The following is a 19,141-nucleotide window of genomic DNA, read 5'->3' as shown; positions in this document are numbered from 1 at the left end:
GACATGTTGCTCCAAACCCATTTTGAAAAGCTGGGATGTTTACCACTGTGATCCTTTTCAGAAACTGCGCTTTAAAACCTAGAAGCTGTGGTCCTTTTCATTTTACATTAAACTGCAGGTAGGCAGCACCATCATCCAGGCGCTTAAGGAAACCATGCAGTTGTATCAAGTGCTGGATGTGATGTAGCGCTGCTTTCTAAAATGAGCGATCACTGCAAAATAAGCAGAAATAGCTTTAAAGTGTGGCTAGCTTTATTCATATTAAAAAAGGGGTTTGGTAATACTAGTTTGTGTACGTAGGGAGGAATGTACGTAGGCCATCTGTTCAGAACCTTTTAGCTAGCAATGTTGATTTTCCTTTTCATTTCTTTCTTTTTGAAATAAAACAGTGGGATTTTGATGAAACCACAACCAACTGTGACTGAGGAGATAATGTTACTGTTTGTGGGACTCGTTGAAAAGTCCCAGAAAACATTTATATAAAAAATTGTTGTCAGATTAAGTAACGTTAACCTGATTTTACCTAATTCTCATCTCCTGCACGCTAAGCATATCCCCAGCAAACCGCCAAAGTCTGCTTTCTGGTCAAAACAGGTCACAACGCCACTGCAAAAACTGGACCGCTGACAGATCGCAGTTAATGCTGTCTGCATGTGCAGCAAAGGTCTAGTCAGATCGTTTCTTGGAATTAAGAAATTAAATGCATGTGTTTTGTTTTTGAGAAAATAAACACTTTTAAGCAATTTATGTACAAACCAATTCTCTTTGATTTGTTTCCTGGTGAACTTATTACATCTTTCAAAACACTTTCATCCCATCGTAGATCCGGGGATGGAGCTGGTGCGGTGTGAACACAATTAGCTCAATATGATAAGAAAGGGGCTTGAAAGTTTGAGTTTCCATTCATTCTTTCTCTTGTTATTTTGTTTTTTGTTATAATCAATTAAGAAACAGTAGAAAACAATCCTTGAACACGAACTTTCTCTTGTTTGAAGTTTGACAAGGACGTCCAGAAAGTGTTTCACAGCTAAATTGAAATGGTGTTGTTGAAAGGCACCAGCTTAACTGTCATTTTGGAGCTATTTTTCAAACAGGACATGAAGAAAAGACTGACAGCTGATGGTTATTCGCTGCAGAGATATTTGGTGGGTGCGCCACTCCACTCAGTGCTGCACTCAGGGCAAAGCACAGAAGTAGGAGAAGCGATTTAGCTTTGACAAGTTATCCCCATCCTACAAGTTGACAGTACTCCTGCCTTTAACTGTTACATGTGAAAACCTGGGTGCCTAAATCAGTGATTCTGAGATTGCCATTGGTGAAGTCTCAACATGAAAATGCCAAGCATGTTGTTGCCTTGTTTTCTTTGTGATATCTTCCAGGGTATAAAAAAGCACACTGACATGCTTAAAAAGGTTTAAACAGCCAACGTTGTTCCAATTGCCAATTAAACAGGACGAAAGAAATAAGACTGGAGCAACGGAAGCTGGAAGAACAGAAACAGAAAGGCATTCATTTGTGGATGGCTCGTTTCCAAGTTCAAATAGACGGGCTTGTCTTTTTGTATGAATGTGTCAAATGAAAAGGAATTATTCCTTTGAACATGAGCAGAAACACCCACAGATACACACACACATATATGGCGTACAACAACGTACACACAAACAAATTATGGCTAAGCCTAGTTATTACCTAAGCACACTGGGTTAGCCTGAATGGAATGCCTGCTGTGAAACACACCACTTCCAGACACAAAGACTGGCATTACAGGGGAAAACATGCACACGCACACAGCTCTGACATGCACGCACTTTACACAGAGAAATAACGATGTAATTAGAAGGCAAACAATGCAAGCAATGCAAACACATGTTTGTATCTTGCTTTCAGTTCTTTTGCATTGCAATGCAGAAGGTTCTGCTGGGCCGTTGTTTTCAGTCCTGCTAAACACATGGTATCTTTTTAAATCAGCGGGTGGTTAAAGCTGGCCAAGGGTGAACATATTCATATGTTTTTGTATAGTTTGTGTGTGGGTGTGTGATAACTTAGACAGTTGGGGAGCAACATTAATATAAAACAATAAATATTAAAATTACTGTCTTAAGTGAATGCTTGGATTTTATTTCCAATTATGCTTTTGTTTTGCATAACCCAAACATAGTGCATCTGCATGTGTGTGTGTGTGTACACATGTTGTTAATGCCAGTAGAGAAGCTTTGTGATTAGAATGAGGAGCTATGATATACAGCTAAGAGTGTGCGGTGTCACATTTGAATGCAACTAATCAAAATAACTTCAAACTCAGGCTTCATAATCAGCCAAAATCCTTCTAATGAAAGGATTCTCAAACATAATGTAGATCATTTCTTTGACTTCTGTGATTCACCTGCTGCTCTTTGTTGAATAGTTGGCCTGCACAGGCATCGCTCATTGAGACAAAACCAGAAAGAGAAGAAGAGAGAAACAGAGAGCTAGAGGGGGGGTTACAGAGAAAGAATGTGTCTGAGAGAGGAAGGCTGAGAAATTAAATTGAGATGCAGAAAAGAAAGACAGATTGCACCCATTCTGGCATGCCATCTTTACGATCTGTCTGTGAGAAAGCTAGTGAAATTGAACTCAGGTGTGGTGTGATGCCGAAAAAGCCATTTTCCCATTAGGTCCATGGAATCTCACATAAACAAATTACAAAAATACTTTCTCTATAAAAGAAAGGGTGAGCTTTCTGTAACTGTGCAGTGAAATCTGAGCAGGGCTTTGTTTATGTGTGTGACAGAGTGTTTACATTGTCCTCTGCTCCCATCCCTTCAGACGGGGAGAGCACCAGGCCTCCAACAGCTCTGTTTCTGTCACACTACCTGTCTGTTTGTGGGTTTTTTGTTATGGAGAACATGTGCTGGTTCTTTATGTGTGTGTGTGTGTGTGTGTGTGTGTGTGTGTGTGTGTGTGTGTGTGTGTGTGTGTGTGCGTAACTGCGAAATGCCAATTCACTGTCCTCATTACAACTAGCTTAACCGCTCAAGAGTGATGAGTTCAAGGATGGAGGGAAAGGTTGGAAGCCAAGAAAGAGGGAAAAAACCCAATGATTGATGGTCATGATCTTACACTACTGACTGCACATGGTTGTGACTCGTTTGAGTAACGTCACACACTCCTTACAAACATCACAGGCTGTTCTTTGTCCTTTAGGTAACCTGTAATTTATCCAGTAAGGAACACCTTGCCACATATCACCAAGCATACCTGTTAGCTGACTAAAGCCACAGTCGCACCAAAAACAATTGCCAAACATTTCAATTACTTCCTCTTGCGGTCGATCCCACCTCAGCAAACAGCCACAGCAGCAAAACAAGTCTAGTTAACATCCATCTATCTTCAGAGTATTTATTTTGGCCTTTCTGTGTTTCCATAGCTGCTTGGTGAGTGTAAACTAGCGGCATCTGCATGCCTTGTAGCGAGCACAAGTACAGAGTGAATAAAATGTTTGATATGGATCATTTTAAGCGTCTGGTATGCTAATGTTAGCTGGCTAGCTGACACACTATTTCCTGTCCCACCTGCTGTTCACTACAGCAAGCGAGTAAATTTTGCATGGCCAGTTTTGATCTGGCTTTTGAATGCTCGCACTCAGCAGTAATACTAGAGCTCTAGCAGAAGCCTCCCCAGCCAGCTTCTCCCAGCAAGGGTGGGGATTGAGTCCAGGAGCTTTCAAGGTTACTCATATAAGGGGACAAGTGCAACATATAAATGTGTCCAAATCAACCTAAACATTAGTTCGATCAAATGGTCCAACTTCAGCAACCTAACCTGATCCATAATCCCAACACCTAGAGAGAGTAAAGAACAGAATGTGATGCTGATCTAAGATCAGCAATAGGAGGACCACCCACCAGTGAAGCTAATCCCATGGCTGCAGAGTTGAAGCCTTGCTGCAGGTCACTCCAGGAGAGGATATTAGAGTAAAGCATAGGTGCAATAGTACCTATTGATGATGGTTTTATATTTTATCCTGCCACGCTCTACTGTGCTTGGATTGAGAAAGAATGACTACAAAAATCTCTCTGCCTCTATCAAACTGCTAGAGTACAGTTCATATTTAGCATTACAGTCTGGTGATATAAGTGGTTTTTAAAAAGTGGGCTGACTGTCTATTTTAGGTCTTCTCACGTCACCAAAGTATAGTATCACTAAAATAGCAGTCCTCTTTTTTCATCCACGCACCCAATCCAGGGTCCTTTTTTTTCATTTTTTGGGGCGATCGTGGCTCAAGAGTTGGGAGTTTGTCTTGTAATCGGAAGGTTGCCGGTTTGAGCCCCGGCTTGGACAGTCTCGGTTGTTGTGTCCTTGGGCAAGACACTTCACCCGTTGCCTACCGGTGGTGGCAACGGGTGGGCCGCACTGACAGAGGCGCCAGTGTCCGGCAGCCTCGCCTCTGTCAGTGCGGCCCAGGGTGGCTGTGGCTACAATGTAGCTGCCATCAGCAGTGTGTGAATGTGTGCGTGACTGGGTGGATGACTGGTTGCGTAAAGCGCTTTGGGGTCCTTAGGGACTAGTAAAGCGCTATACAAATACAGACCATTTACCATTTTTCATGAAATCAATCAAATTAAACCATCGGGCCTGAAAAGTCAAAGACTCACACAGATCTGAAGCTGTTGACATTCTTCTCAACTCTCTGTGTATATTGTGAAAGAAAAACACACATTTTCACACAAAGGTGAATCAAGAGCCCACTGCTGGTTCTGTTTTAGCCAGTCAAACACATTCACATCAAACACTCAGCTGGCGGCAATCTACGAGATATAGAGGAGTAGAAAGAAAAGAGCACAGCGAACAGAAGAGGAGGAGACGGAGATGCACTGATTCAAAGCAACCCTCAAAATGGAAGCCTTGGGACAAACAACCAATCAGAAAAGGATTGCTGTCTAGTCCAATCAGAATGCATTCCAGTGAGAATCCACTCCAGACCTAACCAACAAACCCTGGAGGTAAGCGCAGAAACAAAAGTCACACACAATGTGACCTAGATACAAAGCACAGCATCTTAACTAAGGGCCTGACCACGTCTAGCCTCACCGTTCCTAAAACTGAGGGAGTCTGTGTTCAATCTACCCTGAGTACTAACAGTACCACATATATGTGAGTTTGTGCCTGTAGGTAGAGGGGACTGTTTGTGTGTGTGTGTGCACACATGACTCAAATGAGGTGGGTGTCTAGGCTTAGACCCTTGTTTCAGAGATGAAAGCAATGAGGATGGTGGCAAGGCAAATGGACGCATGAGTGTTCGCACTGCTGCATGCGCTGCATGTGCATGGCAATTGGTAAGCAGAGACATCTCCATAGGTCTGGAGTAATAAGAGGACAACATGCTAAACAACAACGCATGAAGGCATTTGAGTATGTATGAGTCCACAGGCACACAAACCAGTTTGTGCTTTCCCCTTACGCTTCAACTGTGTGTGTGTGCGCGCATGGAGTTGTGTCTCAGCCAGAGTGTGTACAGGATTGCATGAGAGTGTGTGGTTGTATAGATCCCTTCTTGGCAGTGGCAGTGTAAACTGAGGAGGGTCTTACATGGGCTTTAATCCTGTGCTGAATGTCATCGTACAAGTGTGGCTTTTCCACAGGGCCAGATAAGAGAGAGGGAACCAGAGGGAGAGTAAGTTCAGTTGCACATGTGTAAGTTATATGTACGTGTGCATGTGGGTGTAAGTGCGTACATGTATGGGAAAGACACCCATGAAAGGATCCTGACCCACTGGTTGGATGTCAAGGATAATAGCAGTGACATACAGTAAGCTGTGAGGGACACAGAGAGCATTAATCTGCTTGTCTGAGCCGATCTAGTGACAGAGAAAGCGTCCACTCTGACATCCAACTCTAGGGTTTCACTGAAAAACATAACCTGGTTGAAAACACACTACACAGCCCAACAAGCTGATCTGTGTTGGACTAACTTGCATCTGAGCCAGGAGTTTATACACGTTTTTTCATTGTGGGGCTCAAATGAGAAGTTTATTCTGTAGCCCTAAGACTCAGGGGCTTTCTTTCTGCTCCCCGTGTCACATAGGTACCCTGCAGCAAGAGACCCGCGAGCCATTCTGGGATTTGAAGCTTAAGATCAACAAACATTATGCAGAGTTGAAAAGGTCGCTGACATAAAGTGTCAGTGCCTCTTTTTTCATGCAAAATAATTAATTATCATTAAAAATGCTGCAGTGTTACAAACATCAACACAGCTCATCTATTTAATAAATGAGGACAATGTTCGGGAAAATGTTTTCAGCTAGTGTGAGAAATAAAATGCAGCCTGCAGCTATAGACGGCCTAATTAGTGGTCAGCCCTAATGTTGAGTGGCAGTGCAAAGGTTGTTATTACAGTAGTTCAGTGATAGCCCAAGATATGAAGCCTGACTTTCAGTGAGAGGAAACAGGTAAATTCCTGTTAGTTTTCCTCTTCAATTCTACAAGGGGTGTCTGATAGCAGCTCTGGCACGTCTACAACAGGGAAAGAAAATAGTGAAATTCCTTCTTCTATTACTTATTAAAATACATTTAGTGTTTTTTCTCAGCCACGTGGTTTCCATGGGTGTCAATCTTGATCATAACTGTTTGCTTTCTATTAGGCAATTTAAATGTATCTATTTCTGCATACATGCGTGTGCAAGATCTTGCAGCAGTACTTGAGCTGAGGTATCCAACGTGCTATGTTTCAGGGTGTTACATCCTTAAGTAGCCATATATAGTAAAGTCAGCAGGTGTGAATCCCCCTATTTTGTGGCAACCCCCCACCACATGCTGCCTCTGAATATAGCCCTCTGCCTCGGAGCAGCAGCCACATCTATGATTGGCAGCCTAGGGCTGGGTCTATATGTTAAAAACACAGTTTGGGAAACAGAGGCCTTACCCTAGACCTGAGGCTCTGTGGTATTTTTAGAGCTTTTAGTGTGGCTGCATGTGTCTTTGTGTGTCTGTTAAAGACAGGGAACTCAGGAGAGCATAGGAAGTCTGAAGAAAATAACTGGTTTAAAAGGAAAAGAGTGTGATTCCCATTTTTTTCTGTTTGCAAATCCCAGTGCCTCCCCTCTATCAGTGCTTCTTTGTGCACGTTCACACTTTCTCTTTGGGGTGTAATCCAGCTTGAACACAGGATCTCACCTTTGAGGTACCTTATGCACAGTTACTTTTCTGTATGTCTCATACACAGGCACGCACACGCACAAACCCACGGATGCTCAAAGTGCCTCCCCAGGTGCAAGTTTCTCCTGAGGGAAAGGATTTTGTGTGCTGCCATCACAATGAGCTGAAAATACCCTTTTAATCCTGCCAGGATCTCTCACTCTCTTTTTTCCCTCGTTCTTGAACTCTCGTTTACACACAAAACTTGCTGCACAGTTAAAACCTATTCAGTTAATCAATATCGTTCCCAGTTTGTGCCGATATACCACTCCTGCGACGCAGTATTTAAATATGTATTTCCAATATTCTAGATCTAAAGGAAATTTAAAAGGTGAATGTGTCTTGAGCAAATCCATTTGAAGAAGAACTTATTGTTTTATCAGTGAGGTGTTTTATGTACTTGTGTTTTATTGTATTTTATATTTGTATTTTATTGTACAGCACTTTGGTCAGCCTTGGTTGTTTTTAAATGTGCTTTATAAATAAACTTGACTTGACTTGACAAGTGACAGCGATAATAAATAATGAAGCATAAAACCGAGAGAAGAAAAAGGAGGAAGACAAAGGTGAAAAACAGCGACAGTTCAAGGTGGACTGATTTATGACTGTGGGCTAACTTGTACAGAGAAGAAGAGCTTACAGACTGAATCATACCTGGCATGTTCAGACAGAGAGGGGAAGATGAGGGAGTTCAGTATTCCAGCTTACATTCTCACTCAGTCTGCAAACTGTAAATGTTTTGTCAGTAATATAAGAAAGTAACAATATTATTCAATACCAGTGAAATGTCCATCCAATCAGGAGAAGGCCACTTCTGAATACTAGTGATACGTCTGTATTAGCTGGATAAATCATTAGGACAAGGATGAAAACAAAAAACCCAACAAAATGAGCTTCTTATAAAGCTGTTGAGAGCACCACTGAAAATATTTACTTAATTGGTACGTCAACAAGACTGTATAAATGATAAGCATCTAATAGGTTATGACTAGGGCCCCCTAGGGCCCCATATGATCCTATGATGCAACAAGTTTCTGATTCATCCCATCATCAGTGGCCAAAAGAAGAATTACATTTTGGTCTGCACTGTGTGGCTTGAGTAAGAAACCCCTTTTCATACCCAAGAGGACAGTTGTGTGGCTTAGTGAAGGAAGGTGTGTGTCTAATACAACCAATTAGCAGAAAAGTCTTCAGATCTCCATATTTTGGCTGGGCTACTGAGGTGGGCCACACAGGGCTTTGTAGATTGATTCTGACAAGCTGCTCGCACATGTACATTTTAACTGCATGGATAAGCACTGATGAATAGGGATTTACTTGCAATTACAGAATTTAAAAAGCCAAATATTAGTCGTTCCTGCAAACGCAGGTTTGCATGAGCCATTGTACATGTGGCCATGTCTCTGCCTGTGTAATGAGCGTGTTGCGGGTGGGGAAAGGGAGCTTACTAAGACAAACCACCTTATGATCCCCACATCAGGTGTTTAATTGTCTTCTTCTTCACAGAACTTCAAAAAAAGCACACACACACACACACACACACACACACACACACACACACACACACACACACACACACACACACACACACACACGAATAAACTTGTCTGCTTCACTATTTATTCTTTCCTTCTTTTCTCTCTTCCACATTTCCTCCTTCTAGACCTGCTGCAGCTGCAAAAGTGTCTGTGGGTTACATCTGTCTACAGCTTCACACACCGACAGTGACAAAGCATCCCTGTCGCTGCTCTTCACCTACATTAAAGAAATGTTTTGCATTTCAAAAGCAAGTATGTTCGATTTTTACAGTATAACTTAAGTAAAAATGTGGCCCTGAGTAGGGTTTAGCTTCTTCTTAACCTTTTCAAGACACGGTCTTCAGATTTGCCACACAAATAAACTACATTTTTTAAAAGTTGCCACAAAGAGAAGCAGCAACTCGCACTGCCAAAAGAAGTTTAGAACATAACCAAGTTGTTGTTGTTTTTTCTTTTTAATTGAACTACATACAGCATACTCAGATGTCAGTGCTCAGGTGTTGCTGAGCTATCGACTTCCCTCCACTCCTGCTCAACCTGGTGGAACCACCTTTGACTTCACAGACTGATTATGCTGACAGCTAGCTGAAGGATGGCCTCGGTCAGACGCCTCTACTGACCCCTAAGCCATGGTTCACTGACTACCAAAGACACATGGCGCAGCACAGCTTTGAACAAAGACGTATCATTAACCCAAACATTACCCAAATACATTCAGATTTTGTGCACACGCTGCTGGTTAGTAGACTACAACTTTAATAAGGTAGACAAAATATTGGAATTATAGGAAACGACTTCCTATAAGAAACACAACAAACAACATGGTACTTGAGTTCAATGACCCAGTGTAGTTTCTGTTTCTGACGAGACTCTAGTGGCACCACCCAAACTATAATTGCTTCAACAATATTTTATTTTCACACATAAATTAAGGGTATGATTTATAAAGCGCCGCCTCGAGCCGACTGACTGTTTAGAAAATCCAGTGTATTCATTAATGAACATTTACTGACTCATGTTGATATAAAGGAGATGATATTTCTTCAGGCAGTTTGTCAGCTTGTAATAATGAATGCGTGGGGTGATAGTTGTTTGCTAGTTCTAACCTGGCACACGGTGCAGGAAATAGTGGCAGGGCTGTGTCAGCTGCTGGCCTCATTTTTCACTGGAAGCTACTTACATTATTCCCTTTACCAGGTACACCTTGTTGGTTTTGGGTTGGATCCCCAGCTGGTACCAGCAAACCTTCAAAACTGCTTTAATTCTTCGTGGCATCGATTCAACAAAGTGCTGGAAACATTCTGCAGTTACTGCAGAATCGTCAGCTGCACATCCAGGATGCAAGTTTCTCATTCCACTACATCTCAGAGGTGCTCTGTTGGACTGGCATATGGTGACTGTAGGGGCCATTCGAGTACAGCGAACTCATTGTCATGTTCAAGAAACTAAATTTAAAATCTCTGAGCTTTGTGGAGTGATGCATTATCATTATCCACTGATAGCAGCCATCAGTAGATGGGAAAATCAGTGAACATGGGCAACAACAATACTCATTTAAACAATGCTCAATCGGTACTAAGGTTGATACCGTTGAGGCTGGCAATGGATTCTGTCTATATGTTCTTTTAGTTCTGCAGTAGAAACTCATCAGACCTGGCAACAACCTTCTGTCGTCCAGTTTCGATGAGCCTTTGTGAACTGTAGCCTTAGTTTCATGCTTTTAGCTTGCAAGAGTGCATCTGGTGTAGCTGCTGTAGCCCATCTGCTTCAAGACTCTTTGTGCTGTGTGTTCAGAGATGCTCTTCTGCATACCTTGGTTCTAATGAGTGGTTATTTAAGTTACTGTTGCCTTCCTAACAGCTCCAAGCAGTCTGGCTATTCTGCTCTGACCTCTGGCACCAACGAGGCATTTTCGCCCTGAGAACTGCTGCTAACTGGATATTTTCTCGTTTTCAAACTATCCTTTGTAAACCCTACAGAAAATGTGGGGAAATCCCAGTAGAATAGTTTCTGATCTGCCGGGATTTCTGAAATTCTCAGGCCAGTCTGTCTGGCACCAACAATCGTGCCACATTCAGAGTCACGAAAATCACCTTTCTCCCCCAGTTTGAACTTCAGCAAGTCGTCTTGACCATGTTTACATGTGATGTGTTTCTGCGATGTGCCAGGTGACTGCCAGATTAGAAACCTGCGTTTCTGAGCAGTTGAAAAGAGGAGCCTGTTGAATTAGCTGGGGAGTTTAAATGATGTAGTGATAAGCTAGTTAAGGTTGCTATTTTGTTTACAGTTAGAAATCTATAAACAACGTGAGACTGAAATTATCACATTATATTTTTATATGATGTTAGTTTCTTTTACAACTACTTAGGAACTTTTGGTCTCAGGTCTGTTATGAAGATAAAGACAGCTGTGATTATGGGCTGTAAAACTGCATTTACAGAAGCCATCTCTATGGTGCACAGCACTTATGGTCTGTGAAAGCTCAATTTCATGGATATGCACATACAACTTTATATTTATTTTATACCTGGAGCTCATTTATAATCAGCAGGCTGTTGCAAGAAAAGAAGAAAAAACACAGAATAGTGATGTCTAGAAGAAACAGGGCAACTTTGTTTGATGGCCATAAACAGAGGATAAAAGAGATTTTATCTCTTAAAAGTATGCAATGGGCTGAGATATCTGGTGTTTATGTTTAACAGAACAGATCCCAGTTAAAATCTATGTATGTTTAAAGAGATCAACACCTTCAAGGGGAGTAATCTCTAGAAAGCATCACTCCCAGTCTTCTGGTTATGACTCAAAACTACAGACAGAAAGCTCTGGCCAGCTCTGCCACTCTGAGGGTGAGTGAGTGTGCATATCAGGAGTACTTCATATATTACTACATACTGTATTCTGCTGACATTTTAAATGCGAATTCCTCCTTCTGGGGACATAAAAGGCCCCCTATCCACTTTCACTATATAAAAAGCAAAAAAACTCAAACTTTGTTCAAGGTTACAGTTCGTTAAGATTAGGATTCAGCTTTGTATTTATTTCTTAACGAAATTGGACGCTAACATATCAGCTATGTTTGTCAAGGCAAAACATGAACCGAGAGACCCTCAGTAGAAGAAGTGGTTTGATCCATAGCTTCTCCAGTGTGTCTGTCAAAGTGTCCTCAGGCAAGATACTGAAGCCCAAAATACTCCCGATGCAAGTGTGAGTGTGTATGTAATACAGAAAGTGCCTAAAGGGATACAACTGTATGGATGGGGAATGTGGCTCGCACACGGAGTTAGAGTAGAGCTAAACAATTATCAGTCCTTTTATGCTGGACTAAGATATAGTAAGCTCTGGCCTGCAGTGCACAGGAGGAAGATGAGGAGATGAAACTTTTACCTGCTCACATGGCCCCCAAAGCTGCTGTGCTTTAATCTGGCTTGGATTTCAGCTCCACTCTGCCCTTTAATTATTTCCATGTCCACTCCATTTGTTAAGTAAAATCCATTCAATAGGCTGACAGAGGATTAAGAGGACTGTGATGTTTCTGACAATGTCGTTTATGTTGTGCATTCTTCTAAACTTCATCTTGACTTGCTAGCTAACCACGACCATGTGTCATTTCCTAATGATCCTAGATTGGCTGGATCCAAAAAACAAACAAACCAACAAAGAGAAAAATACTTCCAGGTTTAAACAGTTTGGATTTTGGGCTTTTTTCTCTTGTCTTTGTTCTCCCTCGTGCTCTGAGATGTACTTTTAATTTGCCAATGATCAACAGGTTAGCAATCCACCGCTGCACATAGACACTCTTGGGATGCTCGCAAACATACACAATGTTGCCATACAAACACTGTATCCTCTGCGAACAAAGAGTGGGCAAATGAAAGCCATCTTCTTGACTTGTTTTAACCTGAACAAAGTGCGTGCACACACATGCATGTGAGCAAACACAAATACATACATGTACACAAACACATTTCTGTCCTCACTCGGAAAGCCTCTGAGCTTCTTTTTGCTTTATTCAGTACAAATAGCTTCATGGTGGGATAAAAGCATAATGTTTCCAGAAACCCCCCACACTGTGCTTCACTCTTTTGGCCTCATGTTCTCCCTCACTTTTTCCTCTGACCCCCTTCTCTTCTGCTCTCACTCCAAAAGGACATTCTTATTTCATTAGAGGTGGGGTCTAGGAGGCCAGCGGGTAAACAAAACCTCTGTAATCAACAGCAGGACATACACAGCCTCAATGAGCCAATCAGAGTCTGTAAGACAGAACCATGGCTAACCAATACAAATCCACACCTGGATGTTTAGAACTCAAAGTTGCCAACTCAAACTCAGCACTTAGGTTCTTGTGGAATGCAGCCTAGCACCGGGACCCAAGGTTATCCATAAGAAACACCAATAAAATCTAGCATGCACACAAGCGCCCAGACACACAGATCCCTGGCTATTTGTCTATCGGTGCTGTCATCTCTGTTTGCTCATATTAGGGAGGGCTCACTCAGGGACAGGATATGGGGATTAGGTCTGGCCTTATTGCGCTGTAGCTACATACCACTGAATAGCTCCCATCTGTTCTCCCATAGAGGATGGCTAATACACGTTAGCTGCGCTCGTGCTTTGCACTGCCAGAATAACAGCAGTGGATAGATGAGCAGCACTGATATCGCTAGCCACAACACCACTCTGCACCAAAGGCTAATGTGCCTGGCTTATTCTATTAGATTAGGATAAGAAGAACTAATACACAAGTATACGCAGAAGATCATGATATCTGATTGGAGATACTAAAGCAGTAGGCTAATCATGGGTCCAATTCCAGATTTACCTTAAGGAAAATGTGTTAGAGCAGGGCAAAGTTAAACCCTAAGAAAGGTGGAGAGAGCAGGAGAGATGGAAAAAAGATGGAGAGATGGAAAGAGAGGGAGAAAGGGGGCAGTGTGGTCTGTTTCATTACGGTGAATCCTGACACTGCTGCATTCTCAGCACACATGGACTGGATTATAGGCTATGTGGGCTGCTCCGCCACTGTATAGCTCCCCAACACTCACTTCAACACACATACATGCACACACACACGAGCACTTGCGAATGCGCACACAAACAACGTGGCTGAAGACTCAAACGCTTTGCACTGCAGAAAGGCAAACCATTTGCTCATGCTATAGGACTCTTAATCCCAAAAGCAGTGCTGGGGCAAAGTGCACAACTTCTAAGTTGTTGAGGTTAGAGGCAGAGTCTGCTTGTGATGGTCCACCTGTGGATTACTGGGGGAAAGGAATGAGATGCACTGGAAACTATGAGTACACTATGCAGCCTGGTTTTCGCTCCCATTCCCACATAAATACATAAGGGCCCTTTTGCTTTTTTCATCTCGCTTTCCCTACCTTTGTTGTCCCTCATATGTACATTTATATGTCTCTTTTACACCACACACACACACACGTATTAGCTCGAAGCAAACCATTACCTCCCTGCACAGACCTCTTGCTGCACGTCTGTGTTCAAAGGGACCCTAAGCCCATGGGGGGGGGGGGGGGGCTTCGATATAAAACTCCCCAAACAGGAATTATGCTTTATGACTTGACATTCTTCATTTTATGCTTTTTTAGCTTTCAGCCTTGAAAAAAACCCTTTCATGGCTGTTCTGTGTTGTATTATAATTATCTACCCCACACACTGGCACACAATAGGGTGGAGTAGTGCGGTAAAACTTTACTGTGACTGAAAAAGTGGGGTGCGGAGAGACAGACTCATCCATCTCTGGTTTTTCTCACTGTGTCGTTTTTATCACCTATGGGCCCTGGTATGTTCGCTTTAGGCTGCTGGGTGTATATAGGTCCAATAACACACAGTTTCCTATAGAGCCCAGAGTGCATGCGCCACACTCAGCACAATCAGCATATGAACACTTCTCTGAAAAGCAGCCTAAAAACTCTAAACATATACATAAAACTGAATGAAACTTCCCCGAGCAATGGAAAAGTCGGCTCTATTCCACTCTCCTGTGTCAGAGTTGGGTAATGCTGTGGTTATTGTGGTATCATCAGTGTTCCTGTCTAATGGTTACTCAGCCTACTGAAGAAGTGCATTGTGTATACGATCATTAAAGTATTTGGAACACATGTACAGTATGACACTCTGGCAAGGGCTAATGTTAACTTCAAAACTAGCCTAAGGTGTAACAACAGCTGTGTGGAAACTCACTGTGAAGAAACAGATGTGGGTGGTCATGTTGGTGGTCATCATGCCCATATTCCCTCTTCATCATCCTGTGAGTGAACAGTAAAAACATGCATCATCATTCTTATCATTTCATTGCGCAAATTCTGGTTTATTGGGTTGAGTCTCATTAACTAACTTCTCTGTCCAGCCTTAAACCCCGATGACTTTAAATCCAAACAATCCTGCTCATGCTCTCATTCAGAAAAGCTGTGCATGATATCACCATTCCTCAGTGTGATTGTTAGAAACCAATAACTAAACACATAAGGTGTTTCCTTTAGACTGAAACTGTGCAGACAAGAGCCCTGCTAACCAGAAGGCTAATTCACTTAGACACTTACAATATGATAGTTAGCATGACCTGGCAGCTCACTATAGCCAAACCCTTGCCTGCACAATGCTAAAATAGGCTTCAGTAAAGCAGAGTCTATGCTAATGTGACACTCCAGCAAAAAAAAAATCTTGGCTGTACTCCACGGTGGCTTTGGTTGAACTGAGTAGTTGTGACAAGCTCGGTAAACTCAGTAGGCTACATCTCAGCAGCTAAGCTATAGATATAATGGCCTTTCAATGGAACATGCTACGTGCTAAAAGCTAACGTGCAGTGAATGGCTGTGACAGGCCCCGTAAACAGAGCCAGACCTATAACCACTCATTCTGCCAGGTTAAACACACACACACAGACACACAAACAGGCCAAATACCATGTGCTACTTCTCATAAAGTTGAAGCAGCCAGCATGTTAGGACTTAGAATAAAGAACAACAATCTAAAAGAAAAGGTTGTATAATTCTGTCTCTGATAAACACTTTATGGCTGCTTTCTATTTCCTTCCGAGGCTATTGCCAAGCATCTGGCAGCGGTGCTGGCATGCCTAAATGAGAGCAACATGAACGCAACATGCCCGTCAAACTGCACAGACTCCATGCTGAGACACAAACCCAGGGTGCTAAATCCACATCCTGTGCATGTCACCTCAGAGTATTTTTCACTTGTCCTCTCACTAACTCCATTACTAATTAAGCAGGGGCCTGGGAGTACAGTTAGAGGATTGGTTTGAACCTGATAACTGTGGCAATGAGATTTGAATGAGATGTGGTTTTGGCGCCTTGGAAAACTTGAAAGTGTATTCTCGTGTTTGTGTATCCAACATGCCAGCGCATGGATGTGTGCTCACGCGTCTTAAATTTGCAGCGCGTATGTGTGCGTGTGTGTGAGCACGTGCAAATGCAAACGCATTGCAAAAAAAAAAGTGCATGTGTGGTCACTGGTATGTTATTCATGGCACTAGCTGTATCTTGGAAAAGCATTGTGGTCTCTAGGGTGAGCATGGAGAGCCTCTTCATCATCATTATCATTATCATCATCAATCATCCTTCAAGTGGTGTTCCTGGACCCGGCAACGGACTGAACCACTGACCTAGCCACACTTGTTTATTATAACTGAAATGGGAATGACGGAGGAAAAGAAGGGACAGTAAGGAAATGGAGAAAGAGAGATGTCACTAGATGTTAAAGAAGGAAAAGACAGAAATTGGTGGAGTGGATAAATCACGAGCAGAGGCAAAACAATATCAACTAGAGGTGAGACAGACAGACAGAACAACATGTTTTTTGGGGGGAAAAGCGTAACTAAACATGTCAGTTAAACTGCAAGGAGGCAAAAGAAACGTGAAGACCAGTGTTTGGAGATAAACACTATGACCTCAGGGAAGTCAAGTTAATTGCTGAAGTTTCCCATAAGGTCAAAGATCAGAAATGAGGAAAAAACAATGAGGTGGCATATCTGACCTCTGTCAACAGGGTCTGCTGGTCATTTTAAACTGTGTGTTTGACACAAGGGTACCAAAAAATCCTAAATGCAGAACAGGAAGGTGAAGATGTAGTGTTGACTGACACGTTCATGTTTCTCTTTTGTGGCAATGCAACCAGGGCAAAAAACTAGCATTTTTTTTTCAATTAAAGTTATAAAAAAGAAAAGGAAAGAACCCTAACAAGGCTATTATCCTTCACCCTTTTTCAAACATGGTAAAGAGAAAACACTTGGAGCAGATGTGCAACAATAACAAATAACATATAAACAGGGAAATGAACTCTGTAAAACATCTGCAGCTGGACGGTCTCCACGCTGGCTAAATCGTTATCAGCATCGAAGTAAAATCAGGATCTAAGTAACGTCAGCATCTTCAAAACTGGAAATATCTTTCAAAATATAAAATGCGCCCGCGATTTCCTTCTGCTAGTGCCCTGACCTGTCACGACACTGAAAACCGAGGGCGTCTGTTATTTTCCTTGAGTCATGACCGAGGCCAGGAGTTAGCATCTGAATTTCAGACACAGACATTTCTCCCATTCCACTGCGTCCTTTTGTCTCGTGGGCTGCGACCGGCCCGACATGCTGCCACTTTTAGTTTAAAGTGAGTTTTTACAAAGTTTACACAACGCGGTGATCTGTTTGACGTCAGACTTTGCGAAACCATTAAAGTGTGTTTGAATAGCAAAGCTCGCAAGAACAGACGTTTCCAAGGAAACGGCAACAACTAGTTTCCAGACTTCAGAGAATGATTTTTCATCGTTACCGCAGAGAAAACTGCTATCACACATTTCACAATTTCTTTTCTCTAATCCAAGGTCTAATCTGTTCTCTGTGAACATTTTCCCATTCCTTTTCTTATTCTTGCACGTTGCGTTTTAATCTTCGGCTTTCGTTTTCCCCCAAACGCCGCACAGAAAGGAAGAGCCATCGCAGTTCTCTTGTATAGACATAAAAATTCACCCTTAGCAGTGAGCATAATCCAGCCAATCGCCACAGATTTATGACTTATTTTGTTATTCTGTACATTCTTAACAAGATTTCCCAGAAACCCTAATAATACTTTTTTTGCAAGCTGTTTTCAGTCCAACTTGAAAAAGTTGAAGTATCACTTGCAGAGAGGCACTGTTTCATATGTCAAACACTATAAACACTGTTGCAGTAAAACTGCACCGGGTAGTCATACTGAGGCAAAGATATTTATAAGTACAAAGTGACGTGGAGTAATGTGTGATAGTAAAAACGAAACCCCTGCTGTTCACAGTTCAGGAGAAAGTCTACTGTGGCTGCAAGTGATACGAAGAAACAATGTGGTTTAATAGTGGGATAATATTTTACCAAGGCAAATTTAAAATATAACATAACATAGAGAACACAAGCAAGGTGTTAAAGTAGTGCTTGTGGGGTTACAAGGTGGTTTCAGTGGAACATAGTCTGCATTCCTATAGACTTTCTTCAGATATAGATTTAGACTGAACGCTGCAAGTATGCATGTATTTTAGATTCACAGGCGCTAACAGCAAAAATGTATTGAAATCTTTACATGTTGCTCAGGTATGTGTGGGGTGATGCATGGATACAGCTGTGTGCTTTGAAGCGTGCGTGTGTGTTTAGTTACTGAATGCAGGGGATGCCCGCTGCATGGTTGATTCCATTTTAGAAAGAGGTTTGAGAAATATGTAAAGTATATAAAGATGCAATAATGCATATCGAATAGAACAAACAAAATTCGACTCAGTGGAAATCCCCAGGTATTCATCTTAACCCTCCCACAATCTACCACGCGCACACATGTTCAGAGTTTGGAATCCCCCCCGATCAGTGACTGAAAAGAGCTGTGATGAGTTTAAATTACATGCAGAATACAAGAAGTTTTATCAGTCGGTGCTGTGGCAGTCATCATCTCCGTCTTTCTTTGAAGATTCCTCTCTCCTGTTAGTGGTTTCGTGTGCTTACATGACATCAACAAAGGCTCAGGTGTGCACCTCTGCATGCGTCTGCGAATGCATACCTACAGGCAAGCACATGCTTATGCACATTTACACTGTTTTCAGGGAAATATACATAAACTTTGGGCTACTAACAGAATCAGTTTGTTATCCGTTAACGGTGTTCAAACAACCAAATTAAGTCTGTCCTCAGGCAAGGCTGGATGTGAGCGTGATTGAGAGATAAATGATACATAAACTAATCTCACATAGAAATACCTTCAATCAAAAACACTCATGTGTCCCCTTCAGGCCTATTTTTCTAAATGATATAAATAATTTTGGCAAGAAGAAATGGAATTGAGAGAGAAAAGACTGAGGGAAAAAGAAAAGGGAAATTTCATGCTGTCAGTTCTAACCACAACTGACTCGTGGTGAAATGACAAATATGAAATTTAAATTGCTTTTAAAAT

At 42.0% G+C, this 19,141-nt stretch overlaps 1 protein-coding gene across 2 annotated transcripts in view; it reads right to left on the bottom strand.

Moving 5' to 3' along the window:
* LOC101477967 (ERC protein 2) overlaps positions 1-19,141 on the bottom strand; it is a 165,591-nt gene that overhangs the window by 21,291 nt on the left and 125,159 nt on the right. The window contains exon 17 of one of the 2 annotated variants that reach the window (XM_076878162.1): positions 14,910-14,974. The exons of the other annotated variant lie outside the window; for it this stretch is intronic. Within the exon in view, the coding sequence (XP_076734277.1) occupies positions 14,948-14,974 (27 nt within the window). The 3' untranslated portion in view covers positions 14,910-14,947. The remainder of the gene's footprint in view (positions 1-14,909; positions 14,975-19,141) is intronic. 2 annotated transcript variants of the gene reach the window in all.

This window comes from Maylandia zebra, linkage group LG20 (assembly GCF_041146795.1).
Source record: "Maylandia zebra isolate NMK-2024a linkage group LG20, Mzebra_GT3a, whole genome shotgun sequence".
NCBI lineage: Eukaryota > Metazoa > Chordata > Actinopteri > Cichliformes > Cichlidae > Maylandia > Maylandia zebra.
Note: the sequence above shows the minus strand (reverse complement) of the source record. Positions and strands in the feature narration are given on the sequence as shown.